The sequence below is a fragment of the Dendrobates tinctorius genome, unplaced genomic scaffold (assembly GCF_039654945.1).
Source record: "Dendrobates tinctorius isolate UK_male_01 unplaced genomic scaffold, ASM3965494v1 ptg000016l, whole genome shotgun sequence".
Lineage (NCBI taxonomy): Eukaryota > Metazoa > Chordata > Amphibia > Anura > Dendrobatidae > Dendrobates > Dendrobates tinctorius.
Genome location: NW_027361684.1, coordinates 36,302,864 through 36,326,995, shown reverse-complemented (window position 1 = coordinate 36,326,995; position 24,132 = coordinate 36,302,864). Strand labels below are relative to the sequence as shown.

Below are 24,132 nucleotides of genomic sequence, written 5' to 3'. Positions count from 1 at the left end.
GCAGCTTTGTGGTAGTGTGCTGCCACCTGCAGGTAATTTGACCTTTGAAATGGTATATCATTTGTTTGTGTGGGTAGAGTATGAATGGAGCAAATGTGCAATTCAATAGGCAGTGCATGTTCACAAATGTGTTTGCATATGTGCCTCACCTGCAGTGAAGTGTGCAATCCTCCAATTTGGATAAAATGGCTGGGCAAGGCAAATGTTTGGATTTGTTTGTGATGTCTGTAAGCAGCTTTGAGGTACTGTGGTGCCACCTGCAGGTCGTTTTTCCTTTCTGCAGGTTTATGAAAATTAATGTTTAAACTGTATTTTGTGATCAAATTGTGGATGTGTGGTTTATTTGGCTATTTTTTTGCTGAAGGGGGGCAAGTTTACCTTTCAAATGGTGTATCATTTGTGTGTGTGGGTGCAGTATGAACGGAGATACAAAGTAATCACCGAAAAACAGTGTTTAGAAATAATGGAATAGATTGTGATCAGGCCATGGGATCATCGCCTGCCCCTTTATTATCTAATGCAAAAACTGCCACGTGAGATAATAAAAGGTGATCTTATTGCAAACAATGAGATGAGTTCCTCCATCAGTTTCCATTCAACTCAGCCCCGAATGGTTGAACCTAGACTTACTTCAAAGAGGAGGTAAAACAACTGTAGTCTGCTCCTGCTGTGCAGAATGTGGAATTGCATTTTATTTGAATGTTCAGAAAGGCAAAGCATACGGGTAAATCCAATATCAGAACTTATATAGTCTTGCGTGTTTCTACAGCCAAAAACAACTCCATGTTCTCATTTAGTTTTTCTGTTGTCGATTTAGTAGTGGAATTTTATTTAGCCTTTGTAAATATTGCTTCCTAGAAAATTGCAAAATATAATGTGCAACAGTCGAGAGAGTAATTGCAAACCATAGCAAAAAGTCAGAGAATCCAGAGATTTCTTATTACAACTGTCTGACAAACAGCTCTCTGCTGACAAGGGAAGTAACCCCAATTTGGAATAGGCTTTCAGGCCACCCTTTACAGAAATTGCATTTAACTTGTTATTATGGAAAATACTTTAGCACATCTCAGCACGGCAAATCTAGTAGGCCCTGCAACACAGGTGAAATACAGGGGGGGTGTATGCCAAGCGATCACTTCACATTGCTGTTGTTGAAATAGGTTGACGAAAGTAGGTAAAATGGCTCTTCAGTTTAGAGGGAATTAGAATAGAGAGAAAGTCTTTGAGTACTATCTAGAAAACTGCAAAGTAGTCCAAACAGATACTTGAAGGTATGCTATTATGTTCTTATTATTGTATTACTGTGTAAACCCAAGAGTTTCTCTCCCTTCACATTCCACACATATTCCGCCACCAAATCAAAGAATAGAAAGTGTCTCACATTTTTGCTAAGTAGGCCTTGAAAGATTAATGTGTGTATTGATGTTAACAAGACTGACCTTAGGAGTTTACAATGGCTTTAGTGATGGAATAAATACCTAACAATGAAATGTATTTTAAAATTGTAACATTATATTAATGTTCATCCTTAGACTTACTACAATGAGCAATTGCTGGCACACAATAGGCTGCAAACCTCTGGTTAAAGGTTCCCTTTCACACTGAGCATGGTGTCTGACTTGTCAGCAGGATCTTGTATAGAATGAGATAATCAGAGTGGTAACCAGAGTGATAGATTGTGTGAAAAGGGTATAGCTTGTATTTATTCATTAAATTCCCAATGCATTCTATACTTAGTAATCAAGGGTGTGCATCTAATGGTGTTTGGCAGCTAACAAGGAAGGCTGTCAATCACTGATTGGGACAACCCCTGCTTAACTGCTAAGCCCAGTGTGAGCAGGGACATCAATCAATAAGATATGCAAATTGTCACTTCATAGAGGAAGAGGACTAGAACTCATGTTCTGCTTATTGGAAGCAGTAATCCTACAAGTCAATATTGACTTTTAATGAGCCTTGCAATATGACTAAAGGCCCTTTTACATTTAGGGATGCACCAGCGATCCGACCAGCGATCCGACCCGGTCAGGATCGCTGGTGCATCGCTAAATGATCGCTAGTGAGCTTTCACACAGAAAGATCTCACAGCGATGCAGCAGCGACGCAGCGCACGATACTTACCATTCACACACAGCGATCCTGCGTCCTCCCGCCCGCCTCAACGCATCGCTCGTCTCACACAGCAGGAAGTCTCAGCAGGAAGCTGACGACGAGAAATGGAGCCGGACATTCTCGCGCGATCAGCGATGGACAGTGGGGGAGCCGGTCGCTGGTAAGTATCACACATAGCGATATCGCTAGCAATATCGCTATAACGTCACAAAACCAGTGACGTTTTAGCGATATTGCTAGCGATATCGCTTAGTGTAAAACCCCCTTAAGGATCAAAGCCAAACCAGAATCACAATTCGCAGACACCATGTTTGGGGTATTGCCAATGGCGGATCTTAATAGGGGCGGATGGGGCGGTCGCCCCGGGCCCAAGGTTTTTTGGGGGCCCAGGGCACTGGCGTAGCGTGGTGGGGGGGCGGGGGGGCGGTCCGCCCCAGGCGGCATGTGTGTGGGGGCGGCGCGGCAGCAGCAATTCCACCCTGCAGTGCAGTGCAGCGGCGGGCAGGGAGCGATGCGATCACGGCAGCTCCGCTGCCTGCAAGAGTGAATAGCAGGAGCGGAGCGGCAAGGGTCCGTCCTGCTTCCTGCCCGGAGGCCGCGCTTCCTGTTTCACACAGAGGAGCGCCGCTGAATGACGTCATCATTCAGCGGCCGCTGCTGTGTGAGGGAGGAAGCTCGGGCGATGCTGCGGACAGGTGAGAGGAGAGAGGTGGTGTCTTGTGTGTATGTCTGTGTGTGTGTGTGTGTGTGTGTGTGTGTATGTCTGTGTGTATGATGGAGCAGGCAATGATGGGAGTGATGGTCTAGAAGGCAGTGATGGGGTGATGGAGCAGACAATGATGGGGTGATGGAGCAGGCAATGATGGGGGTGATGGAGCAGGCAGTGATGGGGTGATGGAGCAGGCAATGAGGGGAGTGATGAGGTGATGGAGCAGGCAATGAGGGGAGTGATGGGGTGATGGAGCAGGCAATTATGGGGTGATGGAGCAGACAATGATGGGAGTGATGGGGTGATGGAGCAGGCGGTGATGGAGCAGGCAATGAGGGGAGTGATGGGGGTGATGGAGCAGGCAATTATGGGGTGATGGAGCAGACAATGATGGGGTGATGGAGCAGGCAATGATGGGGTGATGGAGCAGGCAATGATGGGGTGATGGAGCAGACAATGATGGGAGTGATGGGGTGATGGAGCAGGCGGTGATGGAGCAGGCAATGAGGGGAGTGATGGGGTGATGGAGCAGGCAATGATGGGGTGATGGAGCAGGCAATTATGGGGTGATGGAGCAGGCAATTATGGGAGTGATGGGGTGATGGAGCAGGCGGTGATGGAGCAGGCAATGAGGGGAGTGATGGGGGTGATGGAGCAGGCAATGATGGGGTGATGGAGCAGACAATGATGGGGTGATGGAGCAGGCAATGATGGGGGTGATGGAGCAGGCAATGATGGGGTGATGGAGCAGACAATGATGGGAGTGATGGGGTGATGGAGCAGGCGGTGATGGAGCAAGCAATGAGGGGAGTGATGGGGTGATGGAGCAGGCAATGATGGGGTGATGGAGCAGGCAATTATGGGGTGATGGAGCAGACAATGATGGGAGTGATGGGGTGATGGAGCAGGCGGTGATGGAGCAGGCAATGAGGGGAGTGATGGGGGTGATGGAGCAGGCAATGATGGGGTGATGGAGCAGACAATTATGGGAGTGATGGAGCAGACAATGATGGGAGTGATGGGGTGATGGAGCAGGCAATGATGGGGGTGATGGAGCAGACAATGATGGGGTGATGGAGCAGGCAATGATGGGGGTGATGGAGCAGGCAATGATGGGAGTGATGGGGGTGATGGAGCAGGCAATTATGGGGTGATGGAGCAGACAATGATGGGGGTGATGGAGCAGGCAGTGATGGGGTGATTGAGCAGGCAATGATGGGGTGATGGAGCGTGATTTTGTGCGTATTGGCCGTAGGCCTACAGCTTATGTGCAACGTCTTTTTAGGCCATGTCCACACGTGGTGGAATGGTGGCGGGTTTTCCGTATGGACCCGCAGCAAACCAAGTGCTGCGGTCCGTACGGCTGTCAATTCCCGCACGGGGACCGCAGCGCTCAGGTGGGAAGGGGGGTACAGGGGCCCAGGTTTTATGAACAGCCCCGGGCCCATAGTCCACTTAATCCGCCACTGGGTATTGCCCCTTGTCAGTGTAAAGTATGAGATTTGATTTTGCCAAGTGAGAGGCTATGGCTGGGATCTAAGGGGTAACACCTGGCATGCTCCACTGGGAAATAAAACATGTAAATTGTCTCTTCAGAGAGGAAGGGGAAATAGCAATCCTATGCATTAATAGTGACCCATTAATGAGCAATATAACTCAGGATAAAAGGCAAATCAGAATCCCAATTTGCTGGTGGCATTAGAGTTTAAGTCCTCTTTGAGACGCTAGGAAAATAATGTGAATGATCCTGTATGTGCTGTCGGCTGTTACTTTATTTTGCTCTTTGTGACGGCCAAGCCGTGAGACACAATAGTCAAGGAGTCCAAGGTCAGAAGCCAGGAGGGTACGTCATAAACAGAAGGAAGAGACAAAAGGGTAGTCAGGTAACGTTTTGAGATCAGAGTACCATGAGGATAACAGATCAGATCTGAAGTGTTTAAACAGGCAGCTGGTCAGAAGGAAGTCCAAGGTCAGGCAACAGATCAAGCATACAGAATTCAAGGCACAGGAAAACAAACCTAAGACTATGTGCACACGCTGCGGATTCTGCTGCGGATCTGCAGCGTTTCTGGCCCTGCGGGTCCGCAGCAGTTTCTGCTGCGTTGTACAGTACCATTGTTTTCAATTTTGTGGTCAAAACAAAAGTGCTGTGCACATGCTGCGGATTTTTCCGCGCAGATTTGCTACGGGTTACACTCCGCAGCATGTCAATTCTTTGCGCGGAATCCACTGCGGTTTCACACCTTCTCCATTGTGAGGTGTGAAACCGCAGGGCTAAACCGCAGGCTAATCCGCAGGTAAATCGCAGGACTTTTGACCTGCAGATTTTTACAAATCCGCACGGAAAAATCCGCAGCTCTCCAAACTACGTGTGCACATAGCCTTACAAGCTGAATGCACATCTGGCAGAGTTCTGGGAGACACAGCTCAGTTAAGTAGCATAGCAATTTCCTGGAATAATGAAAACTTGGAGATAGCCGACGCCTCACAGTCTCAGATTTGACAGTCGAGCTGTCAATCAACACACTGACAGCTCAGCATGTCCCTGTACCAGATTGGATGGCCAAGTTGTCAATCAAAGTACTGACAGCTTCAGCACACCCTATACCAGATTAGATGGCCAAGCTGTCAGTAATTGCATCCCAGACACACTGAGGGGTGGAGCTGAGACACTCTTCCTCTCTGAAGAGACAATTTGGAAAGTAGCATGCAAGGCGCTTAAGTCTCCTCATAATGGCATATCAGACCTGACTTGGGATTCTGGTTTGGCTTTTACCCTAAGTCATATTGCAAAACTCGTAAAACGGTCAATATTGACTTCTAGGATTGCGCCTTCCAATAGCTGGCACTAGAGTTCAAACCCTCATAACAGGTCAAGCAAAGTGCAATATTCTGCAGTGGCCACTAAGCAATGTTTAAGGCTGCCGAGTTCTGCCCAGACCAACAATTATCATCAGTATACCTGTCCAAGCCAATCCCTTTACCTGTATTTTGTTTGAGCTTTTTCAATTGCTTGAGGACAAATTATTTTATCGCACAGGAGCCTTATACTGTTTATGTACAACCCTGAAGGAAATAATGTAGATTTGAGTTACCGCCCATAGCTATGCTACTACAGTTACATTATCAATGCACCTTTGTAAGAGAGCATTGTAAATACTCTGCATTTGGGAAACACAATAACCTGAAGGAAGGAGCCTATATACTTTAACATTTAATACAGGGATGAGGAACCTCAGGCCTATGGTCCTTTTATGACCCATGATGACCTTTACTCTGGTCCCCGGGCAGATTTCCAGGGGCCAGAGTGCTCGGGCTGAAAGCAATATATACAGCCTCCAGTGATGTATATATCTCAGCCCTCGTGCCGCCTCCTGTCTCCTCCTGTAATGTCTGTACCACATCCCTAAGTCTCATCCTGTAATATACCGTTTATATCGCAGCCCCATGTCTTCTTTTGTGATGTATATAGCGCAGCCTCATGTCTCCTCCTGTGATGTATATACCGCAACCCATGTCTCCTCCTGGAATGTCTGTACCGCAGCCCTATGCCTCCTCCTGTCTTGTATATATCACAGTCCCATGTCTTCCTTTGGGATGTATATATTTCAGCCTCATGTCTCCTCCTGTGATGTATATAGCACAGCCCACATGTCTCCTCCTGTGATGTCGTACCAAAGCCCTATGCCTTCTTCTTTGATGTATATATAGCAACCCCATGTATCTCCCTGCGATGTATATACCTCTGTCCTATGCCTCATACGATATGTATACTGCATCCCCATGTCTCCTGTGATGTATATACTCCAGCCCCAGTGTATCCTACATGATGTATATCCTATGTGATATACAGACAACAGTCTCGTGGTCTCCTATGTGATTTATATACAGCAGGCTTTGTGTTCCTATCTGATGTATAGACAGCAGTCTCAGTGTCTCATACGTGATGCATCAACAGATAGAGCTGTAACACGTCACTCCTCTGTATGATGCACAAGTAGGATCCTATCTCCTGTGAAGTAGTGAAAATGAAATGGCACTCATAGTGAAGTCAGATGCCTCCCGCAATTGCAGTGCTCACTGCTCTCCCATAGCGTCATTACATTTGTTCTGCCACTTGCAATCCACTGTGCCGATGAAGGTCGCTTGACCGAAATGTCTAACGTTTTGGATTGCCTGCACATTAAATAAATGATTCAGACATAAAAATCATCTTCTCTGTCTTTACTATGAATGCCAAGTTTTTTTCACTATTTCCTATGTGGTGTATATACAGCAGCCTCGGTGTCTCCTATGTGATGTATACAATATACAGCAGCCTTGGTGTCTCCAATATGATATATGTCTCCAATATGATGAATGTACAGCACCTTCGGTATCTTCTATGTGTTTCAGGTACCACAGTCTCTGTGTCTCCTAGGTGATGTATATACAGTAGTCTCGGAGTCTCTTATGTCATGTATACAGCTGTCTCTGTGTCTTCTATGTGGTGCATATACTTCAGTCTCTGTGTTGCCTATGTAATGTATATACAGCAGTCTTAGTGTCTCCTATGTGAATTCTATAAATGTAACATGTGCAAATTAAAGCACAAAATAGCTGTTGACACCAAGCACTGGCCTCCGATGCACCCTTGTGGTGGCTAAACGATTCAGTAAACTTTACCACCATACACCTCCACACACCCCCTTCTTGATTGACGTCTCTCGCTTTTCAGAAGCAAGAGTGGGAAAAAAATGTAGCTCAAAACATCTTCCCATGTGGTGACTTCAAGGTTGAAATAAATATCTGTGCTTGGCTTGAACAGTCATTTCTGCTGACAGATTCCTTTTGCGCAATAACCACAATTGTTCTTATATACAAACATGCACAATAACTTCCAATATATGTACACAATCTCATGTAATTATACACAGAGCTATGCATTAACAAGAAGCTCACTGGCTATGCAAGGGTTAAATGATATCAAAGTATTATGCACAAAAGCTTATATCAAACTTTCGCTCAACTAAACAGTCCACAAAACCTGCCATTATTATAGGGAATATGCACTCCCCCGCCATGCAGATCTGTATGGATTAACCTCAGAAGAGTAGTCCAGGATTCTAAAATTCCCAGTTTGTAGATTCAACTTTAGCGATTAGAAGTCAAGAGGATACATTAGCATTAAACTTAGCAAATCCTCTCAAAGCAACTGACAGCAGCGGCTTTCCTGTTTCCTCATTGCAAAGTCAATCTTGGGTACAAAAAAAGCGCAGTTATACAAGATGTATCTGTATCATGACAGCTGGTTTAAAAGATAAACTTTATGGGGTGCATTAGAAGACTGTGCTTCAATCTGACATTAAAACGTGCGCTCGGCATTCACAAACTCCACACTGTGCTTCCAATGTGCACTTAAAGAGTAAGTCACAACCAATATGTTATCTTATTCAGCTTTAGTTTAAAATGAAAAATAAATGTTAGCGAAAACTGGTAAAATTCTCAATCCATTATAAAGATAGCACTGGATAAAAATGGAGCAACTGAAAAATATTCATCCTGTCACCCATCTGCCTCCCCATATGCATTCGTGGGATGCCACTTGGTTGACATCGTAGACAGGGGCCTATAATGGGATTTCCACATGTAGAATGTTTATTGCGTTTTTTATTCATTTTACAATAACAGCAAAGTGAATTTTGTCTTCTAAAATCTCATTCACATGGTGCATTTTTCTTTCTTGTGGTTTTTGAATTGTAGTCATCTTTTTAACCCCTTAACGACCGCCGATCCATCGTTTAACGGCGGTCACTAAGGGTACTTAAACCACAGCGCTGTTAATTCACGGTGCTGTGGAGAAAGTAAATAGCGCCCCCCCAATGTCGGATTTTCTATGGGGTCTTGGCTGCCAGGGGTAGCCGAGACCCCAGAGAACATGAATCGGGTCGGTTTTTACTGACCCCGCATTTGCGATCGCCGTTATTAACCGTATAACGGCGACCGCAAAAAAAAGCTGCATTTTGTATTTAATTTCTCTCTCCTCTGATGTGATTGCACATTAGAGGAAAAAGAAATAGGGTCCTCGATCCCCCCCTGTACCTCCCGGTGGTCATGGGTCACCTCCCGATGGTCCTGGGTCCCTCCAGTGGGCGCCGCCATCTTGGATCTGGAAGAAAATGGCAGTCTCATGCGCAGTGCGCCTGCCTCGAATTTGCTGGCTTGCAGATTTGATTCATTCATTTTGATCACTGTGATAAACTATCACAGTGATCTAAATAAAAAAAAATAAAAAATAAAAAATCCCGTATATATAAAAATATAATAAAATACAGAAAATATATTTATTTTCAATTTGCCATTAGGGCTAGGGTTAGGGTTAGAAATAGGGTTAGAGTTAGGGTTAGAATAAGGGTTGCAATTAGGGTTATTGTTAGAATTAGGGTTAGAATTAGGGTTAGGGTTAGAATTAGGGTTAGAATTAGGGATAAGCATTAGGGTTAGGGTTGGGATTAGGGTTAGGGGTGTGTTAGGGTTGGAGCAAGAATTGAGGGGTTTCCACTATTTGCCAACTTTGAGAGTATAATTTCTTCTGTTACCCTTGGGAAAATAAAAAAATTGGGGGCTAAAAAAAATCACTTTTGTGAAAAAAAGATTTTTTATTTTCACGGCTCTGCGTTATAAACTTCAGTGAAGCACTTTGGGGTTCAAAGTGCTCACCACACATCTAGATACGCTCCTTCGGGGGGTCTAGTTTCCAAAATGGGGTCACTTTTGGGGGGGTTTCTACTCTTTAGGCACATCAGGGGCCCTTCAAATGCAGCATGATGCCCGCAGAACATTCCATCAAAGTCTGCATTCCAAAATGGAGCTCCTTCCCTTCCAAGCTCTCCCATGCACCCAAATAGTGGTTCCCCCCACATATGGGGTATCAGTGTACTCAGAACAAATTGCACAACAACTTTTTTCATCCAATTTCTCCTGTTACCTTTGGGAAAATAAAAAATAGCGGACTAAAAAATCATTTTTGAGGGAAAAAAATTATTTATTTTCATATAAACTTCATATAAATTTTCATATAAACTTCTGTGAAGCACTTGGGGGTTCAAAGTGCTCACCACACATCTAGATAAGTTCCTTAAGGGGTCTAGTTTCCAAAATGGTGTTACTTGTGGGTTTTTTTCACTGTTTAGGCACATCAGGGGCTCTCCAAATGCGACATGGAGTCCAATCTCAATTCCAACCAATTCTGCATTGAAAAAGTCAAACGGTGTTTCTTCCCTTCTGAGCTCTGCGGTGCACCCAAACAGTGGTTTACCCCCACATATGGGGTATGGGCGTACTCAGGACAAATGCACAACAACTATGGGGGTCTAATTTCTCCTTTTACCCTTGTAAAATTAAAAATTTTGGGGTTTTCAGATCTTTCTTTTCAGATCATTTTAGTGATTTTTATTTTCACGGCTCTGCGTTATAAACTTCTGTGAAGCACTTGGAGGTTCAAAGTGCTCACCACACATCTAGATAAGTTGCTTAAGGAGTCTAGTTTCCAAAATGGGGTCACTTGTTGGGGATTTCCACTGTTTAGACACATCAGGGGCTCTCCGAATGCAACATGGCATCCGATCTCAATTCCAGCCAATTCTGCTTTGAAAAAGCCAAACGGTGCTCCTTCCCTTGCGAGCTCTGCCGTGCACCCAAAAAGTGGTTTACCCCCACATATGGGGTATCGGCGTATTCAGGAGAAATTGCGCAACAAATTTTGTGGTTCATTTTCTCTTTTAACGCTTGTGAAAATAAAAAAAATTGGTTCTGAAATACATTTTTTGCAAAAAAAAGTTAAATGTTAATTTTTTCCTTCCATATTGCTTCAGTTCCTGTGAAGCACATAAAAGGTTAATAAACTTCTTGAATGTGGTTTTGAGCACCTTGAGGGGTCCAGTTTTTAGAATAGTGTCACTTTTGGGTATTTTCTGTCATGTATACCCCTCAAAGTGACTTCAAATGTGAGGTGGTCCCTAAAAAATGGTTTTGTAAATTTTGCTGTAAAAATGAGAAATTTTAACCCTTATAACTTCCTAAAAAAAAAAATTGTTTCCAAAATTGTGCTGATTTAAAGTAGACATGTGGGAAATGTTATTTAATAAGAAATTTGTGTGACATATCTCTCTAAGGGCATAAAAATTTAAAGTTTGAAAATTGCAAAATTTTACAATTTTTTGCCATATTTCCATATTTTTCATAAATAAACGCAAGTCATATCGAAGAAATTTTACCAAAAACATGAAGTACAATATGTCATGAAAAAACGTTCTCAGAATCAGCGGGATCTGTTAAAGCGTTCCACAGTTATAACCTCATAAAATGACAGTGGTGAGAATTGAAAAAATTGGCCCGGTCATTAAGCTACAAAACGGCTCTGTCACTAAGGGGTTAAAATGTGGCATATCAATTCTTTCAGCATTTCTAGTGCATCTTTCCCTATTGAGATAAAATTACTTAGCGCCACAACAACTCATCAAAAAAGTGTGTGTACCATATTTTGCGGATTATAAGACGTACTCCAAATTTTGAGGAGAAAAATAGGAAAAAAACTTTTTTTTGTAATAAAATAGTGGTGCTTTTATAATTCATGCGCCTTATTGCTTACCCGGTGTGGTGGCTGCAGTGAAGCAGGATACCAGGGTCATTGCTGGAGGAGGCAACAGTGGTGTGTTGCTGCAGGCCACAGGCTGGGATGAGGGGGTGTTCCACTGTGGGTGAAAATGGCTGCAGTACCCTGTGGTGCTGGGGGCTCCGCCAGCATTTTGTGAAAGCTGGGAGCCCCCTCCGCACATCCATTACTGCGATGCGGTGGCTTCCCAAAAAATGGCCGCCGGGAGCGGCGCATGCTCAGATTGAGATCTCGACAACGAAATTTCATCTCCTGACTCAGCATCTCCATTTGTTCCTCGGATCTTGCATCTTCGATAACAGTTTGTCTGTTATCACCAGCCCCTCTCAATCACAGTAATCCACCCTCCCTTGGCACCCGCCTGTGTGACAAAAGTCTTGAACTTAGGGACAATGTTATCCCTTCTGCATCCTTCTCTGCTTCCTCCTCTTCTTCTGGGACCACCATCTCCTCCCGCAGGCTATTCAAAGTCTGCTCCAGCATATAGATGATCGGGATAGTGATGTTGATGATGGCGTCGTCAGCGCTAACCATCTTGGTAGCCATTTCAAAACTGTGCAGAAGGGTGCAGATGTCCTTGATCTGTGCCCACTCTGTAAACGTGATATGCGTCACGTCCGTACTGTGGTGGCCCAAGCTAAACGACATGACATTCTGTGTCAGGGCTCATTGCTGCTGCCACAGTCGCTGCAACATGTGCAGAGTGGAATTAGACCATGCTGGCACATCACTTATCAACCTGTTAACTGGCATGAACAAAGACCGCTGAATCAATGCAAGTCAATGAGCAGAGGGGTGTGAATGGTGGAAATGAGCAAACAGCTTACACACAGCAGCTCAAACGGCCAGGATAGTGGTTGAGAAAACAATGTACCACCAGGTTGAGGACGTGAGCCATGCAAGGCACCTGTGTGAGCTTGCCTTGCTGTAGGTCCGCTACCAGGTTCGCACCATTATCGTACACGGCCTTTCCTGGATGCAGGTTCAGTGGAGACAGCCCTTGATCAAACTCAGCCTGGAGAGCTGTCCAGAACTCTTCAGCTGTATGACTGCAATCTCCAAGGCATATCAATTTTAAGGCTGCCTGATTGAGCTGAGCCCTGGCTGCACAGTACGGAGGTAAGGGGGTTCGCTCTGCACTGTTGGAACGCGTGTCTCTTTAAGGCAAAGGTTGAGGGCACAAGGTGGAGGCCTTAGAGGAGGCAGAAGCAGTGGAGGAAGTGTTAAATGTAGAGGTTTGTCCTGCAAGTCTTGGGGATTCCAAGACATGTGGAGCAGCACCTATCCCCATAGCCACCAGAGACACCCAGTGCCCATTCGGCGAGATGCAACGCCCTTGGCCATGCTTACTCGTCCAAGGGTCTGTGGTGAAAATGCACCTGTCAGACAGATTTTGTTAAGGAACGGGTGATGTTGTCTGCGATATACTGGTGTAGCACAGGCACAGCTTCCTTACAAAAGAGAAAGATGGCGAGATCAACATCTTAGCTTTGTCATGCGTAGGAGGAAACAATCTTTCACGTAACTACAACTGCGGAACCGTGGGCTGGCTGCAGTGCTGAGAGAGGATGGAGTATGGTGAACTGGACAAACTTCAGGACGATTAGAGAGGTGCATGCGGAAATGTTACTGTGGATTGAGAAACTTGTGGTGTGCTCGTTCTCTGAGATCTGTCAAAAACAGCAGGCATGTCTGCTTCCGTGACAGCTGAAGGCAGCCTCTCAGTCAGCCTGACTGGAGCTGGTAAAGAACCCGAGGTTCTGGAGGCGTGGTCTGGATCGCTTGTGGGGAGGACGTGTTTTGCGGTTGCTCCCGCTGCCAGCTACAAAGAGAGCCCTCTTCGGACCCCAACGAGGGTGTTTGCGTGCCCCCGGAGAGAGTTGGGCTAGGAGAGAGTGGTGGAGGACGGCGTGAGAGGAGAGCAGTCGCGGGGAACGGGCCTTGGCGCCAGAGGCGGTCAGGCGCCATCTTGGCTGCTTCTTCCTGAGGTGAGCAGGTCGGCAGTCTGCGGAGAGCCGTTGGAGGTGGTGGAGGGCCGCGGCCTATGCTGGAGGAGAGACCGCCGACTATCAAGGAAAGTAAGGAGAAGGTCTGCTTACCGGAGGAGAGGGAGGTGAGCTGGTCGCAAGTGCCTGGCTGGTGAACAGAGGGTGGCCGCAGTGCTGGGTGCTCCTGGTGAATTGCCCAGGGATTTTGAGACGGTCGCTCCTGCTGCATACAGTGACTGGGGGTTTGGGGGTACCGCTCCCCCTTTCCAGAGACACTAAGACCGGCCTAATTCCATACCACAGCAGTGTGAGACTTTATATATAGTGCACCATATCAGGGCCTTATTCGCTCATGTCAGCGCTCTACCTTTTAAGACGCATGGGGTTATCTTCATCTATGAATATGCATTAGTAGACTTTCCCTGAATGCACGAGGAGTGATTCAAATGCACGCTTTAATTCAGCATTATGGTTAAATCTAATAAAGAGCGTGCAAAACCGCTGGCTACTAGTGTACATCAAGGCAGGCAAAGCGAAATGGAGAAATTTTTGAAAAATAAACTTGGGGCGGCTAGGCCCACACCAAAAAAGCTGCATGCAAATGCTGAGGTGGAGGAACAGGTCGAGGACTCGGACTCAAGTGATGATGTCTCAGGCAGTGATATTACCCACTCAGACTCTGGGAAGTTCTCTAGATCAGTATTCAAAAAACTTCTGGCCCAAGCATTAAAGCCTTTGGTTACAGAGATATCTGGTATGAGAGCAGATTTGTCACACATTGGTAATAGAGTGGAGTCCCTTGAATCATCTCAGTCCTCTCTCATTAGCCACTCTAATGCCATGAGGGATCATTTGGACTACCACAGAACACAGCTTAATAACTCTCTTCTGGCCTTAGAAGATCAAGAGAATAGGAGTCGCAGAAAAAATATAAGGATTAAAGGATTGCCTGAAAGAGTCTCTGCAGAAATACTGGAAAAATCCACGAAAGAAATCTTTGCCCTCCTAATCCCGCAAGAAAAATGGGACCAAATTGTAATAGAGAGGGTCCATAGATCGCTCAGACCCAAGCCTAAGCCTTCTGAACCCCCGAGGGATGTGATCTGTGGCTTGTTGAGCTATGTGGACACCAATATTATTTTGTCTGCCTCAAGGGACTTTAAAAATCTCACATACGAAGGATCTGCTATCCAACTTTACCAGGACATTGCGCCGTCAACTCTTGCAAAGAGAAGAATTCTAAGACCCTTATTGGAAATACTACGCTCGCGTAAAATTCTCTATAAATGGCTGTTTCCATTTGGAATATCGGTAAATGGGGATGGCAAACAAATAACAGTGAGGAGTCCCGAAGATTTAAACAAAATATGGGACACTTTTGACATTGCTCCTATTGATATTCCTTCATGGTTGCCTTTAGATATGGATCTTCGCACGCCTCCTCCTATCAATGCTTATACAGGAGGTCAGGGGGACTGGGCCTCAGTGAAGAGACGCATGCCCCCTAAAAGAGGGAAATCTGGGGCGAGAAAAGAGATGCCCCCCTGAATTCTGTTGTATTCGGTCTAGTCGTATTTTCTTGCATATGGACCCGGAAATTTCTGTATAACCTTGTAATGTTTTAGATCACTTTGGTTTGCCTTGATTGGCACCTGCCTAGGTGTTGCTGCTTTCATTTAACTGCCTTATAAGCTAACATATACTACTCGTGTGTTGAGGATGTAATTCCCTGCTCTGTCATGGGGGGTATGTTTGACCCCCTACTCCTGCCGCAGGCAGGTAGTTGGTTATTGTTATCTATCGGTTACTGTTATTTTACCTTGTATTTTGTATTTTTTGTAGCCCGTCGGCATAGGGCACTTTATCATTTATTTTTTCTTTTGCTACATCTATTTTACTATGGGTGATAAGGAAAATTTTGCCACTATAGTAGTGGCTTCATACAATGTAAAAGGTTTACGCTCCCCGTGTAAGAGAAGTCAGGTATTGAACCTTCTACATGCAAAAAAGGCTAGTGTAGCCTTTCTACAGGAGACACATTTTAAAGCGGGGAGAGTATCGGATATGTCTAGATCTCGTTACCCGACCTGGTATCATAGTACGGGTGGGTCGGCGTCTGGAGGAGTGAGTATTGCTATTAAAAAGAATGTTCCTTTTGTCTTGCATGATTGCCTTTCAGATTCCGAAGGAAGGTATATTATACTAAAGGGCATTATTGCCAATACTAAAGTTACCCTATGTAACTTATACGCCCCAAACAGGAATCAGATTGGATGGCTGTGCAAAACAATGAATACCTTAAAACTATTTACTGAGGGTTTATTGCTGATGGGGGGAGATTTTAACGTATCACTTAATCCATCCCTGGATACTTCCACGGGCAAGTCGACCCTTTCTCAAAGGGCACTGAGAAAATTACACCTTTCTTTCCAAGAATTACACTTGATAGACCCCTGGAGGACACTCTTTCCTTCGGGTAGAGACTACACTTTTTATTCCCATCCGTGTGGTAGCTATCATAGAATTGATTATATATTGACACAAACAACTAACCTCTCATTAGTCAAAAATGCGACTATAGACACTATCTCTCTATCGGACCATGCTCCTATTTTTCTTGATATAGGCATGGTAACCCTACCGCGGCCAGCCAGGTCATGGTCACTTAATGAGACATTATTGGATTCAGATTCCCATATTACGAAACTGACTGGCACTCTCGAATTCTTTTTTCAGACAAATCTACACTCTGGCCCGCCCATACCTGTGGTGTGGGAATCACATAAAGCGGTAATGAGGGGAGAATTTATAGCTTTGAGTTCCCATCTCAAAAAAGAAAGGACACAACAGGTTGTGTCTATTTTGCACCAAATTAATTCCTTGGAAAGATTGCACAAGAGATCTCAAGTAAATAAGATACAAACTGAACTGACGGACCTAAGGAATTCGCTAAAAAATCTTTTAAATATCCAATCGGCCAAAACCTATATGAGATGCAAACAGAGGTTCTATCTCCACGGCAATAAAAGTAGTAAGCTTATGTCTTCATTGCTTAAAAAGCAGCAGGACAGGACGTTTATTAGGCAACTCAAAACTCTAGATGGCTCTTCAATTTTCGAGACTGCTGACATTGCCGAGGAGTTTAGATCCTTTTATGACAGCTTATATAATCTAAGCATACCAGATAACATGCAAGACCCAATAACAGCTATAGAAAAAATCAAAGAGTTCCTGATTCCACTAAATCTACCTAAAATAACCCCGGAAGGCCAAACTTTATTAACTGCTCCGGTTACCCCTAAAGAAATTTTGGATACTCTCTCCACCATTCCAAATGGAAAGGCCCCAGGCCCGGATGGTCTCCCCATTATATACTATAAAAAGTTCATAAAATTATTCTTACCCCATTTGGTGACCTTGTTTAATTCCTATTTGAAGGGCCAGCTTCCCCCTAAGCAATCTCTGGAGGCATATATTACGGTTCTCCCAAAGGAGGGTAAGGATCCCAACTTGTGCACCACTTACAGACCAATCTCATTGCTTAATGCGGACATAAAACTGTGGGCTAAAATACTAGCGGGCAGAATAAGCAACTTTTTACCCAAATTAATTCATGTGGATCAAGCAGGCTTTGTGAGGGGTAGGGAAGGGAAAGATAACTCCACTAGGGCCATACAGTCTATAATGTTTGCCAAGACCCGGCAGGTCCCCTTGGTACTCTTGTCAACGGATGCCGAGAATGCCTTTGACAGAGTGTGCTGGAGATTCATGGAACAGGTGTTGATTAAATTTGGCTTCCCTCCTCAATATATAACAGCAGTTCTCTCTCTCTACTCTCAACCGACGGCCAGGGTCAGGATAAATGGCACCCTATCAAACAGTTTGGAGATTCACAACGGGACTAGGCAGGGATGCCCTCTGTCCCCATCCTTGTTCATTTTAGTCATAGAAACTTTGATACAAAGCATCAGACAAGAACAACGCATAGAGGGCTTGTTGGTGGGTCCGGGGACACTTAAAACGCTAGCTTTCGCAGACGGTTTTCTTTTCCTCATATCCAACCCGTCTCAGGCATTCCCGATCATCCTCCAAATTTTTCAACAGTTTGGCTCCCTTTCCAATTTTAAAATTAATCTAACCAAATCTGAAGCGTTAAATATCACTCTCCCTCATTCTCAACTTTCCACTATTCGTACACAGACTCCCTTCTCTTGGGCTAATAGCTCTATTAAATATTTAGGAATATTCATAACTAGGGACCCCACTAACCTATTTCAAAGTAATTTCATCCCCTTAATGAAAAAAGTTACCAACCTGATGCATAAATATAACCTACCCACTTTATCCTGGTTGGGTCGCATCAATGTGTTTAAGGCATATATCATGCCTATCATCTTGTATGCCATGAACATAGTTCCGATTCAGATACCCCTGACGTTTTTCGGGTCATTAAAGTCACTAATAGGAAAATTTATCTGGAAATCTAAACCGGCTAGGTTGCCTTATAGGCTTCTTACTTATCCAGTCTCCTCTGGTGGATTGGGAGTCCCAGACCCCCTTTTATAATATAAAGCAATCCACCTTAGCAGATGGTTAAAGGTGGTGTCTTGCGCTGAGGGTGGGGAGGGAACTTGTGTCGACCTGGCTTTACTGGGCCCGAGGGGTTTGCCTTATCTCTGGACTAGGGCTAAACCACCGGTCGCTCTTAGACTAGACGAGATAACTTCTACTACATTGCGTATCAAAAGATTGAGGTTGGGGGAACTACCGGAGGACACTTTTCCCTCTACGTTAACGCCGATTGGCTCAATACCGTATCTATTAGATTTTGATTTTCAAGATCCTTATAATCTATGGTCTACCCTCCCTAGAGATACACTGAATAGCTTTTACGGTAATAAAATATTACAGGGAGGAGTTTGGCCACCAAGTGCAATGATTCAACCAACTAATTTTCTTCAGAGCCATCACATTCGACGTACGCTTCTGCAATTTAAGAAGAAATTCCCGACCAAATCAAATTGGTCCTGGTTAGATACTATGATCAAACTTCCGCTTCCACGGCTAAAAATCTTGTCTCGTATCTACTCACATCTGATTTCTCCGGGAGTACACTTTAAGCCCTCATTTATTTACTCCTGGGAAATGGAACTTAACACTACGTTCACAGAGAAACAAGTATCTAGAATGCTGTCTAGTGCACGGGGATTCTCTAGATGTGTACTTTTGCAGGAAAATTCTTATAAAATATTGACCAGGTGGCATTGGACTCCCGCGAAGCTCTTTCAGATGGGTCTTGCTGATAATGATGCTTATTGGAGATGCCTCAACTCTGGGGGACATCACACACACATATTCTGGGATTGTCCCAAACTGAGACATTTTTGGGTCGGTGTTGAGCTAGTCCTCAAGAAATTGCAACTAATAAAGACTAATCTCAGGGCTACGGAAGTTCTCCTTTCGTGCCCGTCAAAGGATTTCTTACCAAAAAAGCATGGTCTACTCCCACTGATGCTAAGTGCTGCAAAACAGCTGATAGCTGTATATTGGAAAGATGTTGCCCCCCCCACATTGGAGGAGTGGCATGTTAAGATAAATCAGATTTCTCGTCTGGAGGAGCTGTCTAGCTGGGAGATCTTTAATCATAAATCTTATGTGTCGACCTGGGCCCCGTGGACTAGATATCTGGGGGAGAGTCCTCGGGGTGAGAAATCTGATACCACATGAAGTTTTACTTGGACCTGATGGCCTTTATATTGGGGTAGCTGGTTCCACGGTTGCTTACAGAACAGTCCACCTACTCTATCTTCATAAATACACTCATCAACTGCTAGTGTTCATGCCGACGACTAATTTTTGTTGATGTTATTGTTATTGTTTAATATTATGTTTCCCTCTTTACCCTTCCCTTCCTTTTTTCCTTTTTCCCACCCTTCCTTTTTTTCCTTTTTCCCACCCACATTTCCCTCCCCCCTTTCCCTCCCTTTCACCTTGGACCGACGTCTAAGCAATAATTTGCCATTTGTATTTGTAAAATGGTGTTGTGTCTTATGGTGTGGTTTAAACCTGAAAATAAAGAATTTAAAAAAAAAGAACCCGAGGTTCTGCGATCGAAGACCTGTGTCTGAATAGTTGGCATGGTAACAGAGGAGGAAGAAGCAGATGTGATTGATGGGGCGGCTAATGGTTGTGAGGTCCGCTGGTCCGCATTTTTGCGCAGTGGGATTCCCACAGTAAACATGTTGATTGTGCATGTGAAGGTTCATACATGGAGTCAAATTATTGCAATTTTTACCTAGACTCTGCAAGGTTGGCAGATTACGTGAGTTGGCTCATACTTTGCAGTGTCAAAAAAGGCCCAGGCTAGGCAACCCTTGCCACCCCTGCGAGTTGCAGACCCATGGATGCTGCTGGCCAGAGGCACAGTTGTGGCTGAGGATACATCGCTCATCGTGGCTGCATCACTGCGAATCTGCAATGAACGGCGCAATATAACCTCCTCATCTTCCTCCTCAGATATCCTACTCAGCTGTGTGCCTCTATGTTTACGCCAACTGGGATCTAACACCTCATCATCATCATCATCCTCTGTGTTATGACATTACTCGCACTTGAAGTCGCATTCCTCCTCTTCCTGCCCTGATAGCACAGTACAGTCTGCATGAGCCTCAGATATCTGAGTCTCATCAGGATCACCTTCCCCCAGGGTTAACGTCTGATGACAAAGGTCAGGATGCTGTTCGGACTCTACTTCATTCTGCCACGGATCCAAGGTAAAAAAAAATTTGGGCATCAGTGCAGATTTCCTCCTCTTGACTTTGTGAATCTTTTGAGTACACTTCTGATGACCATGGTATAAAATGTGTGAACAGCTCTTCGGACTCGCCCATCTGTGGTTTCGTACAGTCAGTTGTACGCAGGGGTGGACACTGACAGCCTGGGGCCCCTGTGCAAGAAATGTGTCTGGGCCCCCCTCTTTTTATGGCAACAAAGATATATATTATATATATATATATATATATATATATATATATATATATATATAGTACAGACTAAAAGTTTGGACACACCTTCTCATTCAAAGAGTTTTCTTCATTTTCATGACTATGAAAATTGTAGATTCACTCTGAAGGCATCGAAACTATGAATTAACACATGTGGAATTATATAATTAACAAAAAAGTGTGAAACAACTGAAAATATGTCTTATATTCTAGGTTCTTCAAAGTAGCCACCTTTTGCTTTGATTACTTCTGTGCAAAATCTTGGCATTCTCTTGATGAGCTTCAAGAGGTAGTCACCGGAAAGGGTCTTCCAACAGTCTTGAAGGAGTTCCCAGAGATGCTTAGCACTTGTTGGCCCTTTTGCCTTCACTGCGGTCCAGACAGGGTGGATTTGATTTAAATCTAACTGATTTAAATCACGATTTAAATCACTAGTCAGTAAGGCTTGATTTAAATCAGTGATTTAAATCAAAGTTTCTACCTAAACTAGTTCTTGCTACTTTAACATGCAAGTAGATGAAGATTTTTAGAATCACTTTTTATATTACTTTTTTCTCCCCAGTTTAATGGGTTAATCATTCATATTTGGACACCACTGTTCTGTTGTACTTAGGAAGGAGAAAAATAATCCTGACCTTAATAACAATTTAAATAGATTTATTCAACTGAAACAATAACAACATTACAGCATAAGTTATTTGCTTAAACAAACATCCATGTTTGTTAACTAATTTGGCTAAACAAAATATATATATATTTTAAGAAACTTAGACTGTTAGCCCAGCCGACACATGAAAAACTTAAATACTACTGTCCCTGCTGTCCTCTGTAGCTCACTTGTCGTCATCTTCATCATCATCTTCTTCTTTGTTCCTATTCATAATCTGGAAAAGAAAAACAAGCTTTCCTGCTTTATTGGGTCCCAACCGATTTCTCAATTTAGAATGAATGAGTCCAAAGGAAGAGAATATTCTTTCAACGCCTGCAGAAGAAGCTACTGCTGTTAAAAGTGAAATCATTACTTGAACAGTCTCTAAATCCAAGCGCTTAAGTGACTTCCACCAGTTTACTGGTGTGACCTTCCTTAAAATATCTTCAGCAAACATATATTTCTTGAATGGTTCCCCCTTAGCTCTGAAGTTTATTATAGTTGGCATTAAAGATGGATGATTGCTGGATACCCATGTCATAGCTAACTCCTCTTCCTCAGCACTTAGGTTTTGACCCTGATATTGGATATTGACAATATTTGCCAAAAAATGAGCTGGAGTCAGTGCTTGTCCCATTCGTTTGTTTACTGCTTGTAATTTAATTCTGTCCATGTGTAGTTCTGTTTTTAAGTGTTCACTCAGTTCCTTCCAAATTTCAACAGCATCCGCAATAAAACAGCTATTTTTCTGTATTTTGTTTAAAGCTTGAGAGATGGGTTTCAGGAAGCTCAGCAGATGTTCAACATTTCTCTTAAGCCCAATGTTGAGGATTTTGGCCGTGACAGTGCCATCTATTTTATCTCGATTTTCTTCACAAAGTGTCATCAGAATAGGCCAGTTTTTGATATACTGCTCAAAACAGTCCACCACAGAGTTCCATCTAACATCTTGTGGGAGCGTTAGCTTGGTTCCACCCATCCTTTTCAGAGCTGCTGCAGCAAAATGATTATTACGGAAGTATTTAGCAATTTAACAACATTAGCCTTTATTTCTGGAACACTTAAGTCTTTGGCTAAGAGGTGCAGCAAATGAGCACTGCAACCATATGTTATTAGCAGCTTTGTATTCCCTCCCTGCTCTTCTAAATCTCTTCTCATCTTGGATACGTTTACAGCATTGTCAGTGACCAAACTGCGTACTAGACATTTGAATTTTTGTTCACATGTCGTTATAGCTTTTACTGCCACTTCTTGTAAGTATTCTGCTGTGTGTGCGTTTCCTGACGTATCAGTTGTTTGTGCAAGGAAGACTTTACCTTCTTCTGTTGTTATACAAGCACATACAATAGGATCATTGTGGACATTACTCCACCCATCAATACTTAGGTTAACAATTTTACCCTCCAGAGCTATTGCACATTGCTCCATTTCTCTGTCATACACTTGATCCAGCAGTTTCCCTGCAACATCAGCTCTGCTGGGTGGACTGTATCCTGGTCTCAGTGACTGAACCATATTAATGAAATGTGGGTTCTCAGTCAGACGGAAAGAAGAGTTCGTTGCATAAATAAACTGGGCAATTTTTTCATCAATCAACTCTTTTTCTAATCTGCTGGTTCTTATCACAAACCTATCTATGGTGGTTCCAGGAGGTAAAGGTTTTTTCTTCCTTTTGGGTGATGGTGATATGTGGCTGTGGGTGTCTGATGATGATGCTGCTGCTGCTGCTAATGAAGCACTATCCTGGATGGATAACTCTGAAACTGTAGAACAGGATGATGGTGATCTTGGAGGTGGATAGTTTCCAGAATCCATGAATTCCCCTAAACAAAAAAAGTCAATGCTGTTATTTTATTGTTTATACAATTTCTGCTTATTGTACACAACACATCACTGCCCCTGCCCCAAAAGGAATATTTGTTTTTCTTCATAACTGTACCAAATGACAGTAACATGCAGTAATAATAAGAAATATAATTTTCCTCACACATGACAGTTCAGTCTTTAGAAATAGGATTCAATAAAAATGTTTACCAACCTGAAGATCCTGCCTGTTCAGAAGTGTTTCTTTGGTCATCTTCATCACCGCACTTCTCATGATGTTGCCTCATTCGCGCCACCAGGCCTTGCATCTCTTTGTTGCATCGTTTGCATTTTGCACGCATGCCTGCCTTACCGATAGGCGAAGGAGCTTCATTAAAATATTCCCAAACTGGGTCTCTTTTACGGCCTGCTGCCATTATAAGGAAAGAATGTAATAAACCTCAGATCTTACACACAAACAGATCCAGACTTGTCTGTCTGTGGCTATGCTGCAGTATTGTGCTCAAAGTTTCACTTTCATTTTCTTGTCTGCTTGCCCTTCCTCCTCCTCACACTTAGATTCACATTCTTCTTGTGTTGTGCAGATCTATTCCACTCCAAACAATCAGAAACATATTGTCTAACTTCTTGGACTTGGCACTGAAGGGGTTGATTCTGTATTCATAGGTTTGTAGAACAATAGGATTAAGGTCTTTTTCTCAACTCTGTTCATGTTGTAACATTTTTGCCATGAAGAAGAGGCTGGGACCTCTGCGGAGTCAAATTCAGTTTTGAGAACTGCGTAAGTAAAGCGAGCGTCTGTGATAATATAGGAGAGAAACTGCCCTCTAATCCTACAGAAACCTCTGGAAGAGCATGGCATTGTGAATGTTACACATATACAGCCTTTATTCTACTGAGTTAAACAACTCAGCTTTATCTCATGATGGAAGAACCTTTGGATGGTAAAATATTTTCCTCAAAAAGCAGTTTATTGAAAAAAATCCGATTTAAATCAAAAAAATCCGATTTTTTTGATTTTTTTAAAAAAACATTGATTTTTATCCACCCTGGGTCCAGCTCACCCCAAACCATCTCGATTGGGTCCAGGTCTGGTGACTGTGAAGGCCAGGTCATATGGCGTAGCACCCCATCACTCTCCTTCTTGGTCAAATAGCCCTTACACAGCCTGCAGGTGTGTTTGGTGTCATTGT

At 43.8% G+C, this 24,132-nt stretch overlaps 1 protein-coding gene across 1 annotated transcript in view; it reads right to left on the bottom strand.

Annotated features, from left to right (window-relative positions):
* The window catches only part of LOC141078713 (uncharacterized), a 28,033-nt gene extending 4,142 nt beyond the window's left edge, over window positions 1–23,891 (bottom strand). The window contains exons 1-3 of the mRNA XM_073565212.1: window positions 23,154–23,891; window positions 22,432–22,938; window positions 19,453–19,528 (exon numbers count right to left, since the gene is read on the bottom strand). Coding sequence (XP_073421313.1) covers window positions 19,453–19,528; window positions 22,432–22,938; window positions 23,154–23,355 — 785 coding nt within the window. The 5' untranslated portion in view covers window positions 23,356–23,891. The remainder of the gene's footprint in view (window positions 1–19,452; window positions 19,529–22,431; window positions 22,939–23,153) is intronic.
* Window positions 23,892–24,132: the final 241 nt, after the last annotated feature.